Genomic DNA, 23,677 nt, shown 5'->3' with positions numbered 1-23,677 from the left:
TCTTCAAACATTCATAGAGCGAAGCATCGTTTCAGTCAGTGAACGATCTCGTGCGAATCTTTCAATTACCAAGCAGCATTGACACATGTTCGCGAACGAGTGGATCGTTAGCTGCTCGTAATCGTCACCACTTCAGCCGTATATCGCGTCGCAGCAGTCGTTTCGTATCGTACGATCGTTCAGCAATCGGAGTCAATTCAAAAGCTTGTCATCGTCCGATATAGTATGACCTTGGTGTCGTTAATTGTTCTTCGCGCGTATCAGTAACTTCGCGTGAATCAGTAACCCAAGGTTAATTTAACAAGCACAGTGTCATGGACATGAAATACACGCGCACGTGACACGCGCATGATACAATTATTGAATTGGCAACTGAGCTTTTTATTATCACCTAATGACAAAATTCGCAATCACTTAGTTGCCAGCCCAATATCAAAGCTTTAAACCGATTTCTCGATACTCTGTTTCACTGTAATTTGAAAAATAAATACTAAGCGATGAATGAAAAAATCGCAGCTGCAAATACTTCATTGGACGACTAATTTTCTCTTTCTATACCTAAAATTTCATAAAATTCTAACTCGCAACGCTCTTCCAAGCCTAAATTTTCAATCGTCACGTTAGAAATACAATCGAATCTCCGTAGGAGAATAGAATTCGATAAGTGTCATTCCTCATCCTAAGACCATCGATTAGTAAAATACCCAGTTCTAGAATACAGAGAGTTGATTCTTAATGAGCGAGTTAATTAACGTCTGGTTCTGGATCGGCTCGCGTATAATTCGTTTTTACGAGTACAATGAGCCATGGATAAGGATTCGTGAACACGTTCCTCGTTAAACGATTTGCGGCAACTTCTTTGTAGGATTCTTCTTTCTCGGATCTTTTCCACTCGGGAATCCACGGTGATGGGCGCAAAATTAATTCTTTTTTACGTTATCGGCGTGCGTGTTCTTCTGCGAATAGTTTTTCTAAAACAATTGATGACCTCAGAGATGATGTAGCGGTTCACGAGATCGTTCGAACACTTTAGAAACCTTGTATGTGCGTTTACATATAAATATTTTTTAAACATTTTCGAATGAAGTATTCCTTTAAACAAATGTTCTCGTCCAAAACGTTTATTAAGCTCACCTCCGATTGTCACTATCAGAACCACCATCGTGTAATCCATCGATCTCATACATTTTCCGACCTCTGAACTCGTTGCTCGAAACAAATGCTGGCCGCGTGTCTGTGCTCTGTTTGACCAGACGCTAACGAACTATGAATTCGTGGACGGGAAAAAAAAGGAAAAAAAAGAGGAAAAGGGAGAAAACGAGCCACGATGACGCGTGGTAAACCGAGTTATTCCCTAAAAGTGTAGTTGGTATTTGATGAATTATTCACCGCCCATTCCTCCGCCTGTCGAACCCCTTGGAAACGAAACTACGTTTCGTATGTTCGTCCGTGAGCTTGTGTATCTTTGGTTAGTCGGTTACAGACGCAACGTCCACTCGCGAGAAACATTCTGAAGCAACGACTTCTAATCTTCTTCATATCATGACAAACGTGAAATAATCATTAGAATTCCGCGACAGACCGGTTAGCGACTCTACAGAGCATTTGCGGTAATTTTTCTCTGAAATGGACAGACGTCTTAACGGCATGTGTCGATAGAAATTCGACGAGCCAAAAGAGCGTGAAACTGGACATGCTCGACGATGCGCGAACGATGCGTCAACAGCCATCTGGCCGTTAATGAGGACGCGAGTGAACGTGCTTCTCGCATGCAAACATCACGTGCTTCCTCGTGGACGCGTCCACATCGAGGACACGCCAGTTTACCCTGAGCACAACCTGACGACCTGCATTAATCGCTGTCGTCAATCAGAGAAGGGTCGGCCACCCTGACCGGCGGAATGCGATTAATCTCGATCAGCCCGTCTACCGTGAACGAAGGGAATCGACGGTTCGTCGAAACGCAGAATTGAGTTGGTTTCAGAAACAATCTCGCCCGTACCTCGTTTTTGGTAGCATAGACAACACAGTAACAGTGGTTGAACGTGGATTTGAAAGAGGCACAGGATTATCACGATGAATCGAAGGTTTTCGATTCAAATGCTTTTACAGTAGTACGAAGTAATATAACAAGTATTATTTTATCGAAATGAAGAAAATGTATTATTAGGACTAACAGTATTAAACTGATTAGAGTAACTAAACGTATTATGGTTGTAAAATGATGTAAAACGTTACATAAGATGTAATGATTTCAAAAATAAAACACATGGAAAAGTTCGTCGATTATATTTTACATATTTCCTTCGTGTGACTACACAAGTCAGAAATATAGAGGAAAGATTCTATAATTGGGACAAAACTACTATTATAATATTGAAATATATATATACATGATACCTGAAATTCTTCGAACTTTAATATTGTACATTGTAGATGATATCAGGTTGTCCGAAAAGTTTCTTTCGTTTCATAAGGCGATAATAGATGAACAACAATTTCTGTTTTATATTATTTTATTGAATTAGGTATGATCCATTTCGTTATATTTCTATTACTATGTTCGTGCATAATTCAATAAAGTAATATAAAACAAAAAACATTGTGCGTCTATTATTTCCTTATAAAACGAAAGAAACATTTCGGACAACCTGATAAGTGGAGGAAGGACAAAAATATTAAACAAATCCTTGAGATCTCCTTTCATAATGACAATATTAAAAATTCATAAAATTCTACAAGATGAATTAATGGATTGGAATGACTATGAAAAGTAGAGAGGATAGGGTGGAAAACGAAGCTTACTTCTCCTTCATTTATACTTATCACTGAATTCAGCGAATGTGGTAATATAAAACCATTATCATTCCACGATCAAGGAATTTTGCTTTTGTATAATATCTTATGTATTTCGAGAGGAATGTAGATTACAAAGATGAAAGACCAAAGGCGTTTGAAAATCTGGTTGAGTTTTCATGAAAATTCAAGAGCTGCTTGCCACGAAAAAGATACGAAGGAAACGCGATTTTACCATACTTTTTGCAAGTATGCGTGCTGTCTCTGTAAGGAACGTGATGAATGAAATAATCGCTATTCAGATTTTTATTAGTTACAAATCAGCAACGATAATACAAAACAAAATCCAATGACTCGAAGAGACTCTGTAAAAGCATTTATATTTTTAGATTCGTAGACGTTATAGTAGTAGTGATCAAACTTCGTCTTATAAAGGAAAATTCTTGCCGAAATTGGGCTTCTTTGTGACTGGGACTTGTACAGGTAAAATAACGCATATAAAATACGTTGAAGATAAGATGGGAGATATCGAGATTCGGTTGTATGTGCATATCGAATCATCCAAACAGTCAATTTATCACATTCCATATTCTCCATAATTCTCTTTTACGTATATCTTTTATAATATTGGACCAATTGATGGCTCTCGTTCCAATATAGCCAAGAATCAATGACCATAGTATACAATTAGCTGCCATCGGCGCAGCAGTGCGCGCCATGGACGCGATCCGACTTTTCAACTTATCGTTACGCTTCTCCATCGTTAAACAGCAGGCTGAATCGCGGGGAATCGAGAAAGTTTCACGATCGGGAATTGACTCGAACTGTTTTTACCCGTGTAACCTCGTTCCACGAACTCCGATTCGTTTCTATCGCTGCTGAAATGAGAGAGCTCGAGAGATGGTACCTGAGAGAGGGAATGGAAGTTGGAGGAACGATCTCGCGCGTGCGAAACCACCGACGAAATGGAACGTTTTACTAGAAGCGTGTCTAGCTCTTGACACAGACACCAATGGAGCTAGACGGTTCGTCGAGTTTCTCGACATCGGTTTGTAGGCAGACGAAAAGCTGATTAAGATCGATTCGGCAAAATTATCCCTGTAATCTCTTTCGAGAGATTCCGGATTAAGGAGATCGTACTCAAATAGGATTTCAGGGTTTGGAACAAAAGCGATCATCGAGCGCCTGCCTTCTCCCATTCTCCTATTCGAGTGTTCTTCGAGTTTGATTTTCATTAAAATTCACGCGAAAACCGCGATCGATGGTCTTGTCGCGACTCCATTCTTCTCGTTCTAGTCTTTCCGACGTTACCGTTAACTCGTTCCTCCTAATGTCTTCGCGTTTCCCAGATGCTGTTACGCGTGAATTTTATTTAGAAATCTTTCGTGGCGTGACTAGAGAGCTACGTGAACGTAGAGACTCCAGTGAACGACGAACGTAGTAAAAAATTCAATACTTTCAAAGCGCAAAAGCGACGCTGATGATTCTGCCTTGAACACCGGATTCAAGCCTTTGTCACGAAACAAACGAATATGCAAACACGAGCTCTGTGGAATACCAAGTGTTTGTTATTTCTGCCGATTGCATTTCCGGTGAACGCACTGAAACGAAAGTTCAAAGACTAGCGAAAAAAAACAAATCTCGCAGAAGAGAAGGAAACGAGCTTGAGGGAGAATGGCGAACAATTTTCTGTTCCGAGTTCAGTTATCTTTAGTGTAGAGGAAGTCATTTTTATCCAACATGCGTTGGAATTTAGTTTGTACATTGTTCGAAATAATTGACAGATTAACATCCTCCGACGATAATACATTACGAAAATCGAGCAATGAAAAACGATGCTTAATTGGTCTTTTTTCACATCCACTTACGAGGCATTTACGATTAGCCGAAATAAAAAGCTGGACGTTTTCACGAAAATAATCGGCTCGTAATCCGTTTTTAATGACAGATCCGCTGATGCGACGAGACCGACGCGTCGACTGCATAAATCTCGTTAACGTAGCGAAACCAATCGTTGACATCATCGAGTTTGAAAATTTCGTTATTTTCTTCATCTGTGTGTCACGGGTGAAAGGTTATTACAGAGCCGCGAGACTCCCGTGTGTTTTTCCACGAAAAATATTTTTGCTATTTCACGACGACGATATTACAAGGCTTCTTTGTATTAGAAACTCTATTCACCTTCAACCGAGTGTCTCGTTTTTATGTTCTTCGTCTACGTTTTATAGAGCTACATAGAGCAGGCAAATTAAATTTTTTGGATGCTCCAGAACGATTTATATTCGACAGTCGTCAACTTATTGTGCTTTTTTCTTTAGATTCTCCGTTGTTATAAGAAAAATGATCGTTGTATAAGTCGTTGTAAAAGTTGTAGATATAAGGTCGTTATTAGGAAGCATTACACATTACATAAGAGCGCAGAGAACTTTTATGAGCAACGTAACAACGAAAGAGTAGAAAGAGAAGAAACCGAGGAAGGCGGGGTTGGTGCTTAAAGTCTTTCGTTACGGCTGTCTCTGCTAAAAGCTCGTGGCATGATACGGTTACACGAAATGCGTGTTGTATTATACTTATCACTTGCGGCGTGATAATGGTTTTCTTGATTTATGTACTACATTATCTACATAACTATATAACTATATATATAAAATAATTTTTTTAACAAAATTTTATTTATACAAAGAGATGCTTTTGAACTTGTAACGCCCTGTTTTTTGTCCTTAAGGTCCCTTCTCCTGTTAACCGAAACGGATTTGCAGCATATTTTAACAATGGTACTTTTATATAAAACTGCATACGATATAATATTTTCTTATCGTTTTTTTTTTTTTTTTTTTTTTTTACAGAAACTATCTTAGGAAATGTGAACACCATATACGTATATATTTATGAAATGATTATGGCAGAATGATTAGAAAATTGATATATTCAATTAAGGAACTACTAGCCTCGAATCAACTAATATAACTATAATTTAAAAAAATTATAATAGAACGATAATAAACTAAGAGAACTATAATATCAGGTGTAAACACATTCTGTTTCTCAAGATTACATTCAATCGTTAAACCACTTACCACAAAACTTCACCGTAGAAAACATGTTCAAACTCCCAACAACCATCAATCGTAACACCTACTCAGCGAACCAGCATCACCGCCGCGAACAGGTCTTAAATTATGATACACCCTTCCTGCGACCGCAGGAGTGTTCTCCATTTAACCGAGTGCCACGATCCATCATTTTCTTCGAGTTCCCTGTTAACAAACGCAAAGAATCAGATCAGCAAATCTTAATCGTTCATTTTCACTTACTTCCTGAAATCGCGAGTATCATCGATATCCTTATCGGTGATGGTTCGATCGAAGTAAAGTGATTCGTAGGTTGGAATGGTCGGCACTTTGTGCGAAATCAATAGGCTGGTCGCGCGTGTACGCGAGCGAAGCGAGCCCGGGATGAAAAAAAAACGAATGCTCGACGAGAAACCAAAAAACGATCTAAAAAAGTAACACGGGGAAAAATAGAAGCAAAAAGCAAAAAGTAGAAAAACACAACAAAAAAAAAAAAAAGGATAGAAGGGGAACGGGGAAAAAATATTCTAACTCTAGCCAGCCGTTATCGGGAACTATTGCGCTAGCTGTCTGGATGGCCGCTTTTAATCCGTTAAATGCCATTTCCTTGTACACGTCAGCTGCGGACCAATGAGCTTTGGAGGCACCGAAATGTCCGCCACTCGTGCCGCCGTTCACTGCCAGAGACTAGGCATCCTCAAGTGCTCTCTTAGCCTATTCCGTCGGGATTCCATCGGGATTCCTCGTGTGCGTGTATACACAGTACACAGCCACGCGTGTTCTATCCGATCGCCGCGTACTCGATAAACGACACCGGAAGCAAACCGTCTGGCAGACAGATTGCACTGGATTCCGACGTGTGATTCATATCCCGTCCGAGGATCCGGACTCTAGCACCGTTTATCTTCGAACAAGGAAAAAGAGAAGAAAGGAAAGAAATTTTGAGATGTAAAGAGTTTGATATTTTCCCGGGAATCGTTACGGGCGGACCGGGTTATGTTCGTTAAGGGTTGAAAGATTATTTCTTTATACAGGGTGGTTGGTAACTGGTGGTACAAGCAGAAAGGGGGTGATTCTACGCGAGAAAAGAAGTCAAAAATATAGAATAAAATTTTTTCGTTTGAGGCTTTGCTTTCGAGAAAATCGACTTTGAATTTTCGCTCGGTACGCGTGCACTTTATCACGTCTCGTTATAACGGATCTCACTGTAGATCGTTGTTTCGATTGACGTTATTTTTTTAATTTTTTAAATTTTTAAATTTTTAAATTTTTAAATTTTAAATTTTTAAATTTTTAAATTTTTAAATTTTTAAATTTTTATTCTATATTTTCGACTTCTTTTTTCGCGTAGAATCACCCCCTTTCCGCTTGTACCACCAGTTACCAACCACCCTGTATAATTGTTTGTAATAGCGTTTGATCTTCATAGTCGTTGCATAACAAGCAATGAACTAAATAACGGTGAGATTTTACATCGAAATTTAAAATAAGCGTCACTGTAGCTGATACACAGCGGATTATTTTTTTAAGTTTGGAATAGTTTTATAAATACCGACGTTTTTTGAGCTTCGTTTCATCCGCTAAGGGTTAATAAGCATATCGCGCAAAGTTGCGTCATCGTGTAGCGCATAAAGTAAGACAATCGCATCACGGCTACATGCGCGCAACAAAAAATAAAGTAGGCAAGAGGATGAAGGAAGAAGAAATATGTAACAAGAGGATGAAGGAAGAAGAAAAATGTAACAAGAGGATGAAGGTAGGAGAAAAATGTAGCAAGAGAAGAAACAAAGAGAAGAGGAAAAAGATAACGTGAGAATTCTCGGGACACGACAAGCTTGGTGAAACCGTGGCCGTCTCCATGGTCGTTGAGGTGTATACGCAACGTATACATAGGTTCGGACAAGTCGCGCATGAAAATTTCAACGGCGACAATCGCGTTCCGCCGGGCAAAGCGACCGGCTACGCTCTCCTGCCCCACGAGTCGATAATGCACACCTCCGCGCGTATCTCATTAAAGTTGGCGGTGTGAAATGCGCGCCAGAAAAGGAAAAAAGGAATCGACGCAAACAGCCGTGAAACGCACCAATGCTGGTCCGATGACGCCGCGTAATCGAACTTTTTTCCTACCTCCGTTCCTTTTCTTTTCCGCCCTTTTCTCGCTGTCTTCTTTTTCTCTTAGTTGTTCATATTGTTGCCGATATTGTTTTTTGCTGTTCTTACGCCAAGAGAGGAAATGGGATTGAAAAAAGGAAAATTCACGATGGAACACGACTGAGTGTCTTAATATGCGTATATTGTTCTTCTCGTAAATGAAGTAGCACAAAAAGAACAAAAATACCTTTTAATATATATAACAATAACACACACTATTATTTATTGTATATGCAAACAATGGAAACTTTGGTATATCCTTCATAAGGTAATCTGTTATTTTACATACGATGAATTATCGTAATTGAGCAGGAAAAAAGGCAAGATACGTAATTGTTGCATAATTTTCTTAGAAAGCACGGGGGAAATTTTTTAATCGACGAAACAAGTAACTCTGAGTGATGCAAAAAGTTAATGAGGATCTTCAGATTAAGGGTTAATTGGAAGATTTGGTGAGCGACTAAATTTATACAGTAAACCAGTACTATACACGGATAATTATAATTAAAAAGAAAATATAAATATACCACATATATGTACTTATTATAAACATACTAAAATATCCTACATATATAAATGTACATAAGTATACTTATACTATTATGTGTTTCTACTAATTGTAGTAGCAAAAGATTCTGAAACCCGTGATTTTTTCATGTTTTTCACTGTTAAACTATCTCTCGTTGCAATTTCACGCACGAACAAACGAAAGGAAACGACGTCGTTGAATCAACGAGCCGCAGGAACAAGCGAATACGCAGCATACGACGATGCTGCTCGTCTTGAGTTACGAGGAATCAGACGAAGCCAGCAGTATGCAGCACGATGTATGTATCTGGTGTTCATTACAGAGCGACGAGTGCGCTGATTCACCGAAGAGAAACGCGACATGATAAAGGCACAACGATATAACAGCGGGATAATATTTTCTAGTTTATCCGCGTCCAATACGCGTGCACTGGAAAAAGTTCCGAAGGACGTTCGTAACGTTCGCGTCGGTCGTCTATTGCCCGTCGAGAGATATCGCGATGTCATGGTTTGCCTAGTAAAAAAAAAAAAAGGAAAGCAAAGAAAATGCGAGATATATAGTATCTATATAAAGGAACGAAAGGGAAAGAAAGCAGGGACGTTTGAACGACATGTATGAAAATTCGAATGAAACGTAGCTTCCAGATACAACTCGTAAATTTAGAAGATACGCCGCGATTCTGACTGGTTTCTATGAGGCGAATGAGAGTGATGTTATGATTCTGATAGTGACGATCTGAATCGTAATTAATGCGATATCGCATCTATAAAGTTAAATATATGGACTGATTACATGATTTTGTTCGAACGTGATATATCTTTTACTACTGATTTTTGTAGCATTATTAATTAATGGTGATTTTATTTTTAGTATTTATTAGGACCCTCTTATATAATTAAACTAATTATAATATTCTTCGTATCAATTTCTTTATTCTTATTGATAGTATTTTGGTTCGTTGAAAAGATCATTTTTTGATCGGTAAGTTAACACGATTTAATAAAAAAATTATTATAAACGTGTCATAGAATTTATAATCTTTTTTTTCTATACTAAATATATAGCGTGATACGGTTCTTTGACACGAATCATCGTCATTTTGTCAGTTTGTACAATGTTTTTTTTTAACGTAACATATGTATTCATGATTTACTACAGATCGTTGTTGTCTGTCAATTTAGATGAATTTGTTCTCGTACATATGTTTTGACATGAATCTTCGTCGTCTCGTCAATCTGTGTCATTTTGTTTTTGCGTATTGCATGTGTTTCCATGTGTATTTTTAACTATCGTAGCTGACAGCTAACTGACTAATATAATTTAAATATAAATATTACACGAAACACGAATCTGTTGGTATTTGGTAATTGTGATGGATGGTTTATTGAAATATCGAGAAAGTGATAAAGTCTGACCATTAAACATGCATAAAAAAATGTTATACGAGATATAATGAATAACCTGAAATAGCATAACTTTCAAATATTAAAACAGTATTTCCTAATCAATTAATTACTTCGGTTAACAAGTTCAAATATACTTCTCTTTCATGAAATAAGGATAAACTTTGCTATCAAATTTCCAGTCAAAATTCAATAAATTATACAAGGTAAAAATAATATATGATAAATTTTTAGGATAACTTCTTCCTAACACAGAATTAACCGACATTTGTGCAAAGTCATTCCACTCCAAATGTTACTCTGTTACTGCACACTCTACATTTTAATGCTTCCATATTTCTTTTTTTATTTTCTGTTTTATGATCTACGCCATGAATTTATCAACGTCAAATGTCCGTGTGACTCTTACCAAATAATATGTATGTACTTCTAATATGTAGTTATAATAATTACAGGCTATGGAAGATTAATGCCATCCTCGGTTAATATTTATGGAAATTTCAATGTATTCGTATAATCGCAACGTGTCAGATGCATAATTATGGTCATCGATACTTGCACGATTCCAAGTAGAAACATTTCACGCACATGTTATTTGTCAATTTCGATTGATTTCCATATCTAGGTAATTGTAATTTCTTCATTATTTACTTATTAGGTATTTTCTTTATTATTTCAGGCATTTGATATAAATGCTACCTTAGAATTGTACTATGTATATTATGTAACAAATGTATCTACTACGTTCTTTACAACGTAGCATCATTTTTATTTTCATTTATATGTGCAACACCACAATTAATTATTTTTAAAGTAATCAAATGTTCATGCGCGTATTTGTAAAGGTCGTCTTCGTCCTGTATATGGAAAAAGTTTTCAACTTTGCGGGAACCACGGTGAAACCATTTAATACACAAAATGTAGTTTTACATTGCAACTTCAATCATTTCCTTATAGAAATCGTTTGTTGTTCGGTTTTATAACAGATAAGCGACTTAATTCAATGATGGAAAAATTGGGAAAGATAATTATTTTCTACTTATATCTATCGCGGATTTGTTTAATTATTACAGCTTTGATATGATAAAAATCGAAGACCATAAAACGATCTACGGTCTACATCGAACAAAAATGCTTATAGTGTCACGATAAAGATTTATCACGGGATATCAAATTTTTTCTTTCTCTTTCTAAGCAAATCTCACATTATTCCAAATCATATCTATACAATTAAATAATTAAATATCGATATGATTTTTAAGGAATAAATGGAACCCAAATTAACGCTTTCTTATCAGAGTTATGAATGTTAACATTGATGTTTATCATAAAGATTACACTACTTATATTAATAAGCAAAAGTGCGTGTCACGATAATGAATATGCGATATCATTTCGAGTCTTATCTTTACTTGGATATTGAAAGTGCTTAGTTGTTGCAAGTAATTGCCGTATTGCACCACTATATTACATAGTACAATGCAATAATAAATTTTTTATCGGATTCTTCACGTTACTCTAATAATAATAATAATAATAATAATAATAATAATAATAATAATAATAATAATAATATATTATAATAAATTTCGAAAATTAGATTCACAAGATTTCGTAGATTTTTAGCAATTGCATAAACTAGAGATGTTGAAAGAAAGAAGCGAAAGCTGTTTGAAAGAAACAAACAAACAAACAAATATTTGGAAAGAGAAATGAAAGAAATACTGTTGCGTTCTCTCAACTAGGTGACGATCAGTTAAATTGAAAACTGTTCGGTTGGGTCGCGAACCTTGAAAGATATTAACGCTCAAACTGGAGGGAATTTAAAGAGTTCTAGTTTGCTTGTCATTTTTACGTTCATTTGAAATGTTTAGTACAAAAGAATATGAAACGTAAGAGTCCTATTCTCGAAGCGCCTGGTGCTTATATTCTAGGTGACTGTTGAACTATTGGTACGTCTTGTACGTACCTAGTCGAGGATACGTAGCGTAACGTCCCGTTGGCGACCTCATCCGGTGTTCTATTGTCGAATTCTAATCTAGGGTCGAAGTTTGTAACACGTCGTCTGCTATTGAGCGAAGCCGTCGAGCGCTTAAAGATGCTAATTATATTGTCGACGTGATCCGAATCGTAAATTTTTATAATGTGCGATGCGAGAAATTCCAATTTCTCAAGAAAATAGCAGATGTGCTATCCGTATCATAAAGTTGGGATAATCTTGTATTTTCAACAAATACAAAACGATATAATGAATAAATATATAACGAAGATATCAAAATATACATACATATATCATAAGTAAGTAAATATGCCATGGAAATGGAAATCGCAAGTCTAAAGGTGTGTCCTCACTATGTCGATCGACTATTGCCAAAATCGATGAACGTTTCCACTGAAAACACAAAGAAGGTGCATCAGTCTGTAAAATAAAATGAAATCTAAAAGCACAAACTCCTTGTGAATCGCTCGGCACGAGGTCGTTGCCCATATCGGCGTGACTTTCTTCGAAAGATACCGCTACGAATCGGTTTCGAGTTTGGAACAAACATATCACATCGGCAGGTGCCAATGTCATATTCTTATCATCGACCTGTGTCTCCATACGTTTGATTTGAGTTATAGATATAGCGAACTCAACCTTAAGACAATGTCACGAAACTATATTTTTGAAAACAACAGAATATGCCTTAAAAAATGAAATCAGTAAAAAATGTTTCAACAAAATGAGCATAAGAGTTTTTAACCAGAATAAGATTTCATAGGCCATACTAAGAAAGACGAGTTATTCAAACCGCTAATCACAGATTTTCTTAATTAACGCGTAACGATCTTATGCAATATGTTATCAGTATAGATAACACTTGACATTTACTTAAGTGCAATATGCTAATAAAACTATTAAAATAGAGCTGCTCATGAATCTCATTTAACCTCAGAAACGTCAAATAACAGAAGAATGCGCGATGTAATCGTGATATGACCTTTTTTTGCATCCGCATTTGCGTAATTCAACTGAAATGTTCAGATAGTCACGGGATGATCATGCAAATTCTGTTCCGTAATTGAAAGCATTTTGCAATACGAGTACAGGCTAATTAATTTTGTTATTATCTTCAACTATTCATATTTCATTTTTATTTCTATTAAGCAACAAGATCTGTAATATCGTGAGAGAAACTCAAAAAAGTCACATTTGTGTTATCATGGACGAAAGTTCATTTTCTTACTCTAACCTTCAATTAATACCTATGTTTTTTAATAACTTTCTAATGAGCCTCAATAGACGAATGATACCAATATGTGACTACAATAGAATAAGTTGTATTTATTAATAATGGGTGTATTAAAATCACTAGTATGTACCATGAATGACGCTTATCGCGTAAAATATCTAGCCTATATGTATAAAAAGATTAGCCAAAATTTGCAACACTTTTATGTCGCGTTTCTATGCAACGTTTTCAATTGGAATTATCGCGAACGTTACAGATTCGTGTTTCGTGTTATTCTTTCCGACATTTATCCGCGTTTAATGTAAAAGTGTTTGATTTTCGGGAGGCGAGCCTACCTAGTAGAATATAAGAGAATTAAGTATTCAAAGAACAAACAATCTAATGAAAGCATAACTCAGATTATCGTAGCTATCTATGATCCAAAGATACTAACTAAGAATAAGAAGTCAATAAAATCGAACAAATGCGACTGTCTTATCATTATTCGATGTAATATATAAAATACCGGAAAAGTTAGTATTTGCAATAATTACAAACAATATTACGATGGTATTATTGGAGAACAATAATGATGAAATTTCACCCATGATAGCTGATGGAAAGATTAAAGTGGAAAATTTTCTCTAAAAATTAAGAAAGTTGACGGTAAAAGAACACGATTGGCTTTTTAATGGATCGAAGAACGCAGCATGATTTACTACTAACTGGTGATATCGTGCAAAAAGTGAGATTTTTATGGGATAATGTGGTGACTACGACGAAAGTGGTTTGCATGCCTGTAAACGCGAGTGCCAGGTGGTACCGAGATGGAGACACGCGTGAGTCAACAAGGATTGAGGTTATTCTTAATTATGCTACCTGACCCTGCACGAGACACAACATAGGAAGAATGGTGGGTGGCAACTTGAACATAGCCGAGTCGCCCGATCAACTTGGTTGAAAGAATCCCATTCGTGACAGGGTGCTCCATAAATCGCTCGCGTGCTCTACCGAAAGCGATTAATATCCCTTGGATGACAGAAGCATCGATGTATGTACGAGATACAATGGAACTTTGAATATTCGAATAATCGCTATCAGAACGTATTATTATTCGAACGATTTACTATATTCGAAGATTCGACCGTTATGTTGGTAGAAACCTAACGCTTACATAGATGCTATGATGAGAATAACTTACATACATATTTAAGTAGCAATTTCGTAAAACGCTGGAGATATGGTTTAAATACACATAAGTCTATCTAATCACGTTTACCAACTACTTCCGTCAAATCATGAAAGTCACGCAGCTGGCAGTGCCATCGTTGGTCTATCATTTTTATTGCAACGACTGATAACTTCACCGATACACGCCTAAGAGTGGGGTTTAGCATTACACGTTTGAAGCAATTTCACCGAGTTTCGTCTGATATTCGACGAATACGCTCATGCAATCACGATGAAAATGCATAATTTCACGAGAACAACAAATGACATTCCCCTAATCTTTATTACTTTTCTATATATGAAGGATATTATAGGGAGATTATAAAATCAACGGTGTTAAACTTTATTTATGCTGGAATGTCTGAAGAAAGAATTTGTAGAAAGATGCAAAGCTATAAATCAAAATTGTATGCAGAATTGATAATTAGGAAAATTTAGCGAGTCACAATTATGAGTTTCAAAACTGTCCTGAAAAGGTAGATTGCAACATGGACGAAACGTTGGGCAAATATTCAGTTCCAAACGATGAACATAATTTCATTATTTTGGCTAAGCATATCGTACTCTTTATATAAAAATACAATACGGGCATCAGACAGAACTTTTCAATTCTATTTTTTATTACTCTACGTTCGATTCTATATTCGATAAACACAATTTTAATTGCACAATTTGTTTCATAAATTCAAAGATTATAGACCCAAAATCTTAAATATACTATCTTGTTAACTCGTTCATTTTTTTTTTTTTTTTTTATCACTATAGAAATTTCTGCTTATCGTCTGAAATTTATACCGCGACAAGCGATCAGTCGTTCCTCAGACAGGATTTTCGCAAGAACAGCGACAGCAACATCGCGTGAAGCGTCGAACTCGTAGGATTCACCGTTTTCCATAGCACAGGATGTATGCGTGGTGTGTGCGGACACGCTTCACGGTATACGCGTAACCGAGCAATTTCTTCGACGAGATGGAAGAGATCGATGCTACTTTGGCAAGCCATCGGAGCATTGCGCGATCGTGCAAGACGAGCTCGACGATCCGTTGCATATGTCGCGGCTATATACGCAAACTCCTCGCGGAATCCGGCTAGCTGTCTAACGACGCCGTCGAGCCAGAAGCAGTCCGTATCAGCTTCAATTCGCTGGTAAATGTTTGTCTTTCAAGGATTCGTTTCTCTTGCTTGAACACGAATACATTCGCGCTTCGATTCTTCACGGAAATCGCTCCGATTGATGCGTTCGTTCGCATCAATTCGTACGATTAATTGAATCCTTGAAATTCCAAAATTTTATTTTATTTGTTACAAAATGTTCGATACGATACGCCGTGTTTATAGTTTAGATAATTTAATCATCGTTGCTCGAGACACTAGACCGAGATCTACGAGAGATATAACAGTAAAGATTATTTGCTACTGGTATGATAAGCTGATAAGTATTTGCTAGTAAAATAGTAGCTAGTAAAATAAAAGAGGCTACTAGATATAATTAACGCGTAAGATAAGGGATAACGAGGATCACGTGCAAGTATAAAGAATTGTGATATTTATTAGACAGCGGATTGTATTACAAAACTGAGTGTGGATGGTGCGAATGTTTCTGAGTTGATAACGGCTTAAATATCGCGGGATTAATAACAAACTATTGATACACACTAACTGGAAACTACTCGAGATAAGTCTCTTATAATCCCTGATACGATAGTTGTTAACGTAGGAGAAACACGTGGATTTATCGATTATACATTTTGAGCTTGCAAAGGTGGTCAGTTCAATATAAAACCCCTTCAGCAAGTGGCTATCCCCACGTTACCAGCCCTCGAGGGTACGGTGATTTTTGCCAGCGATCATAACACGCAATGAACTTTTATGAAACGCATATCAATACATGCTGGGTGTTTTATTTGGTGTTATTTATATTGGTGTTAGGAAAATCAGAATTTCTTAGATTTATAAACATATGAAGATATAAACGTGTAAAAGTATAAATAAATAAAAGAGATAAAAACATAAATCCTGAACATTGGATGAGCATAAGGAGAAATTCTGAATAAAACGTGTAGGTTTTTTTCGACAAGGTTTTCTTTTAAGTACTTTCGAGGTTATATATACTTATAAAACGAAGTTGTCATCCAATAGATAATAGCAAATAGAAGAATTAGACTTCGCACGCGTAAAAAATGATGTATGGCTTTATGAATAACACTGTCATGTCCCGCGCTGCGCACGCGCCGTAACGTAGACTAAACGTTAATATTAAAAAGTTACGATTGTATGTAATCGGATATAGATCGTATTTCAACTTTAAAATGATATAAAATGATACATACATAAAGATTAAAAAATAATGATTTTGAATTTTCATATTCATATTTCAACATTTTCAACATATTTCATATGTTACGACTTTGCAATGTATAAGTATATCTTTGAAGATGACGAATTTTGTTCCTTCATGAGAGACGAGGAAAAGATGTTCAACGACGTTTGTCATGCAAACACCGTTTCATAACTCACAATGTTTCTAATATTCCATGATTGCTGCGTCATCGTAACGTCAATTTCTAGTCGACAACGATCTTCGAGCAGTTAACGATTTCCACCGAATGCCGATAGTGAAAATCGTCTGGAAATTCCCTAGAAACTTACTAGACGATTCGCGATCGTTTCGCTTAAAAAGAATCCAATTTTGGTGTTCCGCGTGAAAAGCTGTCCAGGTTTCTCGATCTCTTTCGCGAACTTGCAAGGAAATTGAATTCCAGGCTACGATCGTTCGAGCAATTATCGGTGATTTAACCGGAGGCGAGCAACGTGCCCACGGGGGCGGTTAAGAAACTTGACAAACCTGGACGCAGAAAATCGTTTCGCCTCGTATTACGTTGCGACAGACCGTCCTGGGATTTTACACTTTCTCGGTCGCGGAGAAACGAAACCGCCAGCCTGCGGCCTCGTGACGGGCAGCTATTTGTCGTTGATAGATGTTTTTCTTCCGGTACGGTTCGCTGCCCGCCACCAGATCCGCTTCTCTTACTTTCAAACGAATTTCACTGCGTCAGACGACAGAGAATAGTCTCATTGCGATCATTCGTATATGGTTATCTGTTTCTTCTTTCATCCGGGTCATATAATTGAAATTTTATGTCATTGATATAAATCATTTTTTTCGTATTACAGAATTTTTATTTGTACCTTAGATTTATGCAATGGATCTTTCTTCTTTGATTATAGACGATATAGTAAAGTAACAACCTATTTTACTTACATTATGTTAAAGCGTCGCGTTTACGCTGTTTGGATTCTCATAAGTAAAAGCTTTATCGTTGGCCTTTCCTGTATTGACATTGATTTTACAATGTTTGTGCATTTCCCTCATTGTTTTATTATCCTTATAAACGCTGAACAGTCGCCATATACAAATAATCTAATCTGCAAAATTTCGCTTATGATAAAAGTCAATGTGTAGTGAACGTGCATTAAAGCCTGTTGCATACGAAGCTTTGCATTTGGATTTATGACAACAATATAACACTAGTCTGTGTCATCATTTTAATACCGTAAACTGATCATAGGAAGCAACTGTATATTTTTAATAAACTTTCTCGTGACGTTTATTATTTGCTGATTTGATCTTTTTATGTTACAAGTGATTTCTGTCATTTTCACTTGATCGATGAAGTGTTTTTTATAACGATATTTACATACTTTTTCATGCTTTTAAATTGTATTCTACTTTTTATAGGAAAAGGGATGGGGGATACCAAAGGCAGCAAAATGTTTACATCTTTTACGATTACTTTTGGAAATAGCCATGTGTATATCACTATTATCGATTGTAAACAATTTTTTACAAATCCTTGAATTCTGTCTCCTATCGATTTGTACAAACACAAATTTTACAGATGATGAACCATGCATTAATTTTTTAATATATGAAATATCGATAAATATATCGTACAATATATAATATACTAAATGGATATAGCATAAAAGCCCGCAATTTAATAATCACTGCTAAGATTTATATGATATGCATATGCAGTAAGATATAGATGTCAAAACAACAAATCCACTCCGCAAACATATGTTGTCATTACTCATAATAATAGTTAACTGTACTAGCGATATGAGACTGTAATTCAGCGATGACGGGTACCATTTTAAAATTATAATGTATACCGATATCCTATCATTATTACATAGATTATGTAAAATGACGATAACCTGGAGGCGTCCCTTTTAGTAGACCTACAACCAGGACTTGCTTCAGTTTGTCTTGACACAAGGAATATGAAGCACCACCTCTGTAGTCTGTTGTTCGTTCTGTGCGTCTTGTACATCGCGGAGCAATCGGAATGTTACAAGATTCTAGCCATCGTTCCGACACCATCTTACAGTCATCAAATACCATACCGACGATTATGGCTGGAACTACACAAACGAGGTCACGAAGTTGTGCTAGTCACGGCGGATCCTATACCAAATATCAAATCACCGAATTTTACGCAAATCGATATTAGCCAATCTTACGGATCCATAAGGAGTTTAGATTTTGTTCAAATGCGATTTGAGGGAAAACGCTGGTTGCACATTGTGGAAGAAGAAATGTTGCCTATAGTCGAGGTTTTTGCGGAAACGGTGCTCAATTCTACAGAATTGCGGAAGCTGTATGCTGCAGACAGCAACGCAACGTTCGATGTCTATTTGACGGAATTCCTCTTCGCGCCCGCCACTTACGCTTTCGCACATCGATTCAATGTTCCTATAATAGGTACGCCTTTAACAATCATTTTTGTATTTATTAGTTTCGTTACCTTTATTTCGTTATGTAAATTACGAATATATATAGTGTGAAGCACGTGGCACGTGCAACCTAATGCTTTTTGACGTAGAATGTTCCGAAGAATCAACATGTGTAGAAGGTCCTCCAAACGACCTTTATATGTCTTCCGACATTTGAAGTAATTAAATGAAAAGGGATTTCGAATGTGATTCATTTAGAAAATAACATTATAGATTAAAAAAGACATATCGTATTCTAGAACTAAACATTCAGCATTTTCAAAAATATAGTTACCGAATACACTTTCCACTTTTCCAAATCATTATAATTGAACTCATTATCATATCGTGATTAGATCGCGAACGTCTACGCATTTATTATAAATTTGAAGATGCAAAAATATGAATATATATTTGCATATTACCAAAGAAAACTATTTGTTGGAATATTTAGTATCTCAAAAGAAACTATATTTAAGGTTACTTTTATTGTTAGTTTCTTTTAGATTAATAGATTAAGATCACCTCTAATTACGTTTTGCATGACCGTAGGGTTAAGTTCATTAGGGATACTTGCCGTTAACGAACACGCTCTTGGTGGATTGGTTCTCCCTTCTCACGAGTACACGTGGGAAATGGAAGACAACACAGGAACGAATCTACCGTTCTTGAAGAGACTGTACAATTTCGTCAACATGTGGCGTAGCTTATATTACGTTTACCACGAGATCTTTCCTCAGCAACAGAAATTGGCAGAAAAATATTTTGGACCTCTGCCACCAATGTTAGACGTATTGAAGAACGTTAGCATGCTTTTCATCAATCAGGCCGACGTTATGGCACCGGCACGACCGAAACTAGCGAACGTAATCACGTTTACATCCTCCCACATAGACAAAGTTCCGAAAGCTCTGCCTAAGGTAGGGTTTATACAATAACATAAAACTTATGTGTATATTGAATAAGGATTTATCTAGCACAAATACAATTTTATTACTCGTATGTTTAGTAAAATTATAAATCGTATAGGAAGGGTAACAACTAAACTGTATGTAACGATATGATGAATTGGGTAAGATGCATTAGGTGGCTCTAGTTTTTTTACTATTGTTACAGTTTTTTACTTGTAAATTAACTCATAAATTTTTCTAAACCGGCATTACAAAACTCATGAATAGTAACAGAACCAACTTCCCCTTAGTTATTATTTTTGATGTATAACCTACTCTTTTACACACACGTGTCTTTGTCATGTGTGTATCTCAATTGTTTATGAAGGCTAACAGCAAAACTGTAGTATGTAACGATATGATGAATTGGGTAAGATGCATTAGGTGGCTTTTTCTTACTATTGTTCAAGTCTTTTACTTGTAAATTAACTCATAAATTTTTCTAAACCGGCATTACAAAACTCAAGAGTAATAACAGAACTAACTTCCCCTTGGTTATTATTTTTTATGTATAATCAACTCTCTTACACACATGTGTCATTCATCAGGATGTTCTATTTTGTCACAGGACTTACAAGCATTTCTGGATGGCGCTACAAATGGGTTCATCTACTTCAGTCTTGGTAGTAACGCAAGAAGTGCAAGTTTACCACTGGAGATCCGACGCATGTTCTGCGATGTGTTCGCCAAGCTACCGTATAGAGTCGTATGGAAATTCGAGGAGGATTTTCCCGGGAAACCTGATAATGTTTACATCGGAAAATGGCTACCACAACAAACCATTCTCGGTATGATCTTATTCTCAATAAAGTATTTATACATCGCAGATACTATTTCCCGATGAAAAATGATCTAACGAATCATATTAACCCACAGCTCATCCGAACATTAAGCTGTTCATTTATCAAGGAGGCCTGCAGAGCAGCGAGGAGACCGTCCACTACGGAGTACCAGTTCTTGGTTTCGCAATTTTGGCCGATCAAGATTATCAAGTAGCCAGAATGGAAGCTCTGGGCATTGGAAAATATTTGGAAATTACAACCCTTAAGAAAGATGAACTTGAAAATGCTATTACAGAGCTTATAACTAACAAAAAGTAAGTATAAACTGACTTTCTGTTATAATTGTGCTATTTTTGAGAGTTCGACACTAGAACTGCCTAATCTTTAAAAGTGACGGACGAGTTTCAGAGTATTCGTTTTTGTAATCACACGATCCTTTTGAAAAGATTTGTTTGGATCCCAATTAATCAGAATTTTTGGAATAAAGATTCCTGTGTTCTAAAGTATTATTTCTGTAAGTTAATCGAGACTGTAGAATCATTCGAATAACGAAAGGAAAGCAATCAAGTTATTTTCATGTTGAAAAGTATTCAAAATGTAAAAAGAATTAATAGGCTGAAATTTTGAAATCCTTTTAGCTACTAGATTATTCTAGTAAATCTTTCAATGATATTGGTCGATGATAATGTACTATTGTGATTTTCGGTTAAACTTAGTATGCTTGTTTTCAGGTACAAAGAAAGGATACATTACATCCGAAATGTCGTTCAGGATACACCGTACGATCCGGTAAAGAATCTCGCTTGGTGGACAGAGTACGTGATACGAACGAAAGGCGCCCCTCATCTTCGCAGTAGTCTAGCTTTTCAGCCTTGGTATCAACGTTGCGATATGGATATTGTAGTGTTTTTAACCATCGTAATTTTCTTGATCGCTTTTACTACCTTTCATTTAATTGCCAAGATTCTCGTCTACATTCATACGAATATCAAATCAACTGAAAAGCAAAAGATAAGCTAAGTATTTATGGCGCAATTGATTGAAGAGAAGTACTTATAGCACAATTCATTCCAAGTGACGCAAGCGTTTAGCATCTCATTTCAACGAATGAATTTTATCTAGTTTCGTTAAAGAAATGATCATCCTGCGTTTTATAATTGGCGACTTATTCTGGTCACAAGACTAACGATTTTGATATGTATAGATATATGTATACATACGTCTGTTGCGTTCCTGAAGTTATATCGTTTGTTTCCTAATTTATTGTTTTTAACTGTAACGCGTCTTTTGTTATCAAGAAAGAAAACGAAATACTTTAAACCATATATTATAAGGGATCAATCAGTATTGCTGGCAATATGTTGATCATATGATCAAATAGTACTTGTTAGTTGCAAATATGTCGCAATTTAGCCGATAAAATCTCCTCATCCTGCTCCGTTAAGCGAAGCAAAATGTTGACGATGATTGATATTGTAATTTTAAAAAATCGAAGGCGTCATGTAGTTATTCGAAGTAAATCCTTTTTAATTGATACAAAATTATGTAGAAAAAGTCGTAAAGCCAAAGATGAATAGAATAATAATTAAAGCACATCTATTTAGGAAGACAATAATCTTTACAAACACTAATAAATATCATAATTTTTATACCAGCAAGTGATTCTTGCCATAATTTACCCTACGAGCTAATTATTATAGTAGCCCTTTACTTCCTACCAAATAATCAGTCTACTTAACCTTAAAATTATGCTTATCAGAGTTTTCATTTAGTGAAAAATGATCTTTGTCAAGCACTTTTTTTTACTGGCAAATACTTGTCAGCCGCCGTTCAGATGGCAAATAATCTTTGATGTTATATCTCTCTAGCCTGGCATATCGAACAATTTCTCCTATAATAACAAAAGATATGTACCCGAAAAGAATTTCGTAGTGTTGTTACAATTACTTAGCAAAGCTTCGAACGATTTATATTCACATGATATCTTCATATTCTATTCATAAAACATTGATAAAGTATCGTTATAAAAAATATAGAAGCAAAATTCCAATCATTACTTAAAATATTGTTTATATTTAATTTTTGCGTATTAAAATTAATATGAATAGAAATATTCTCAGAAAGAGAAGTGATCCGTTATGTTCGGGTATGAGCGTTTATGATAAAAGTGAACGTGCATTAAAGCCTGTTGCATACGAAGCTTTGCATTTGGATTTATGACAACACTATAACAGTAGTCTGCGTTTACATTTTAATACTGTAAATCGGTAATAGAATGCAACTGTATATTTCTAATAATCTTTTTCGTGATGTTTATTATTTGCTGATTTGGTCGTTTTATGTTAATAAGTGATTTCTGCCGTTGCCATTTGATCGATAAAATAGTATTGTGTACTAAATATGATAGCGAGTTGTATGATTGCAACATGGTTATGCAATGTTATATTACATGACATGGAGATAGAGATTCTATCCTTACAATTGATTTTCTATCTCGCTATTACATACGTACAAGGGTTTTTTTATCGTAATATTTATCACACTTTTTCCTGTTTCTAATCCGTATTGTATTTTCTATAGGAAAAGCAAACAAATAATGGTGGACGCTACAGGCAGCAAGAAGCTTATATTTTTCACGATTACTGTCAAAAATAGTCATGTATATATCCGCATTACGGATTGTAAACAATTTTTTACAAATCCTCGAATTTCTGTGTTCTATCGATTTGTACAAACACAATGCATTAAATTGTGTAACATATGAAATTGTGACA

The 23,677-nt window shown here is 35.9% G+C and overlaps 2 protein-coding genes across 13 annotated transcripts in view; one reads left to right on the top strand and one right to left on the bottom strand.

The window, feature by feature from the left end:
• Positions 1 to 23,677, bottom strand: part of LOC126874972 (myrosinase 1) — a 110,057-nt gene that overhangs the window by 37,307 nt on the left and 49,073 nt on the right. For 4 of the 12 annotated variants that reach the window (XR_007693149.1, XR_007693159.1, XR_007693160.1 and 1 more), the window contains one exon: positions 21,810 to 21,847. The gene's annotated coding sequence lies outside the window, so the exon portion shown is untranslated. Of the gene's footprint in view, positions 1 to 1,089; positions 5,532 to 5,873; positions 6,054 to 12,237; positions 12,343 to 17,654; positions 17,819 to 21,809; positions 21,848 to 22,465; positions 22,699 to 23,677 lie in introns of those variants that run through there. The other 8 variants (XR_007693152.1, XR_007693156.1, XR_007693158.1 and 5 more) reach the window with 6 other exon arrangements.
• LOC126874919 (UDP-glycosyltransferase UGT5-like) lies at positions 18,665 to 22,557 on the top strand. The gene is made up of 5 exons (XM_050637428.1): positions 18,665 to 19,160; positions 19,724 to 20,091; positions 20,690 to 20,909; positions 20,998 to 21,217; positions 21,635 to 22,557. Exons 1-5 carry the CDS (start codon positions 18,680 to 18,682, stop codon positions 21,921 to 21,923), a joined length of 1,578 nt encoding a protein of 525 aa, XP_050493385.1. The 5' UTR covers positions 18,665 to 18,679; the 3' UTR covers positions 21,924 to 22,557.

This window comes from Bombus huntii, chromosome 2 (genome assembly GCF_024542735.1).
Source record: "Bombus huntii isolate Logan2020A chromosome 2, iyBomHunt1.1, whole genome shotgun sequence".
NCBI lineage: Eukaryota > Metazoa > Arthropoda > Insecta > Hymenoptera > Apidae > Bombus > Bombus huntii.
This window is presented reverse-complemented; position numbering and strand designations above follow the sequence as displayed.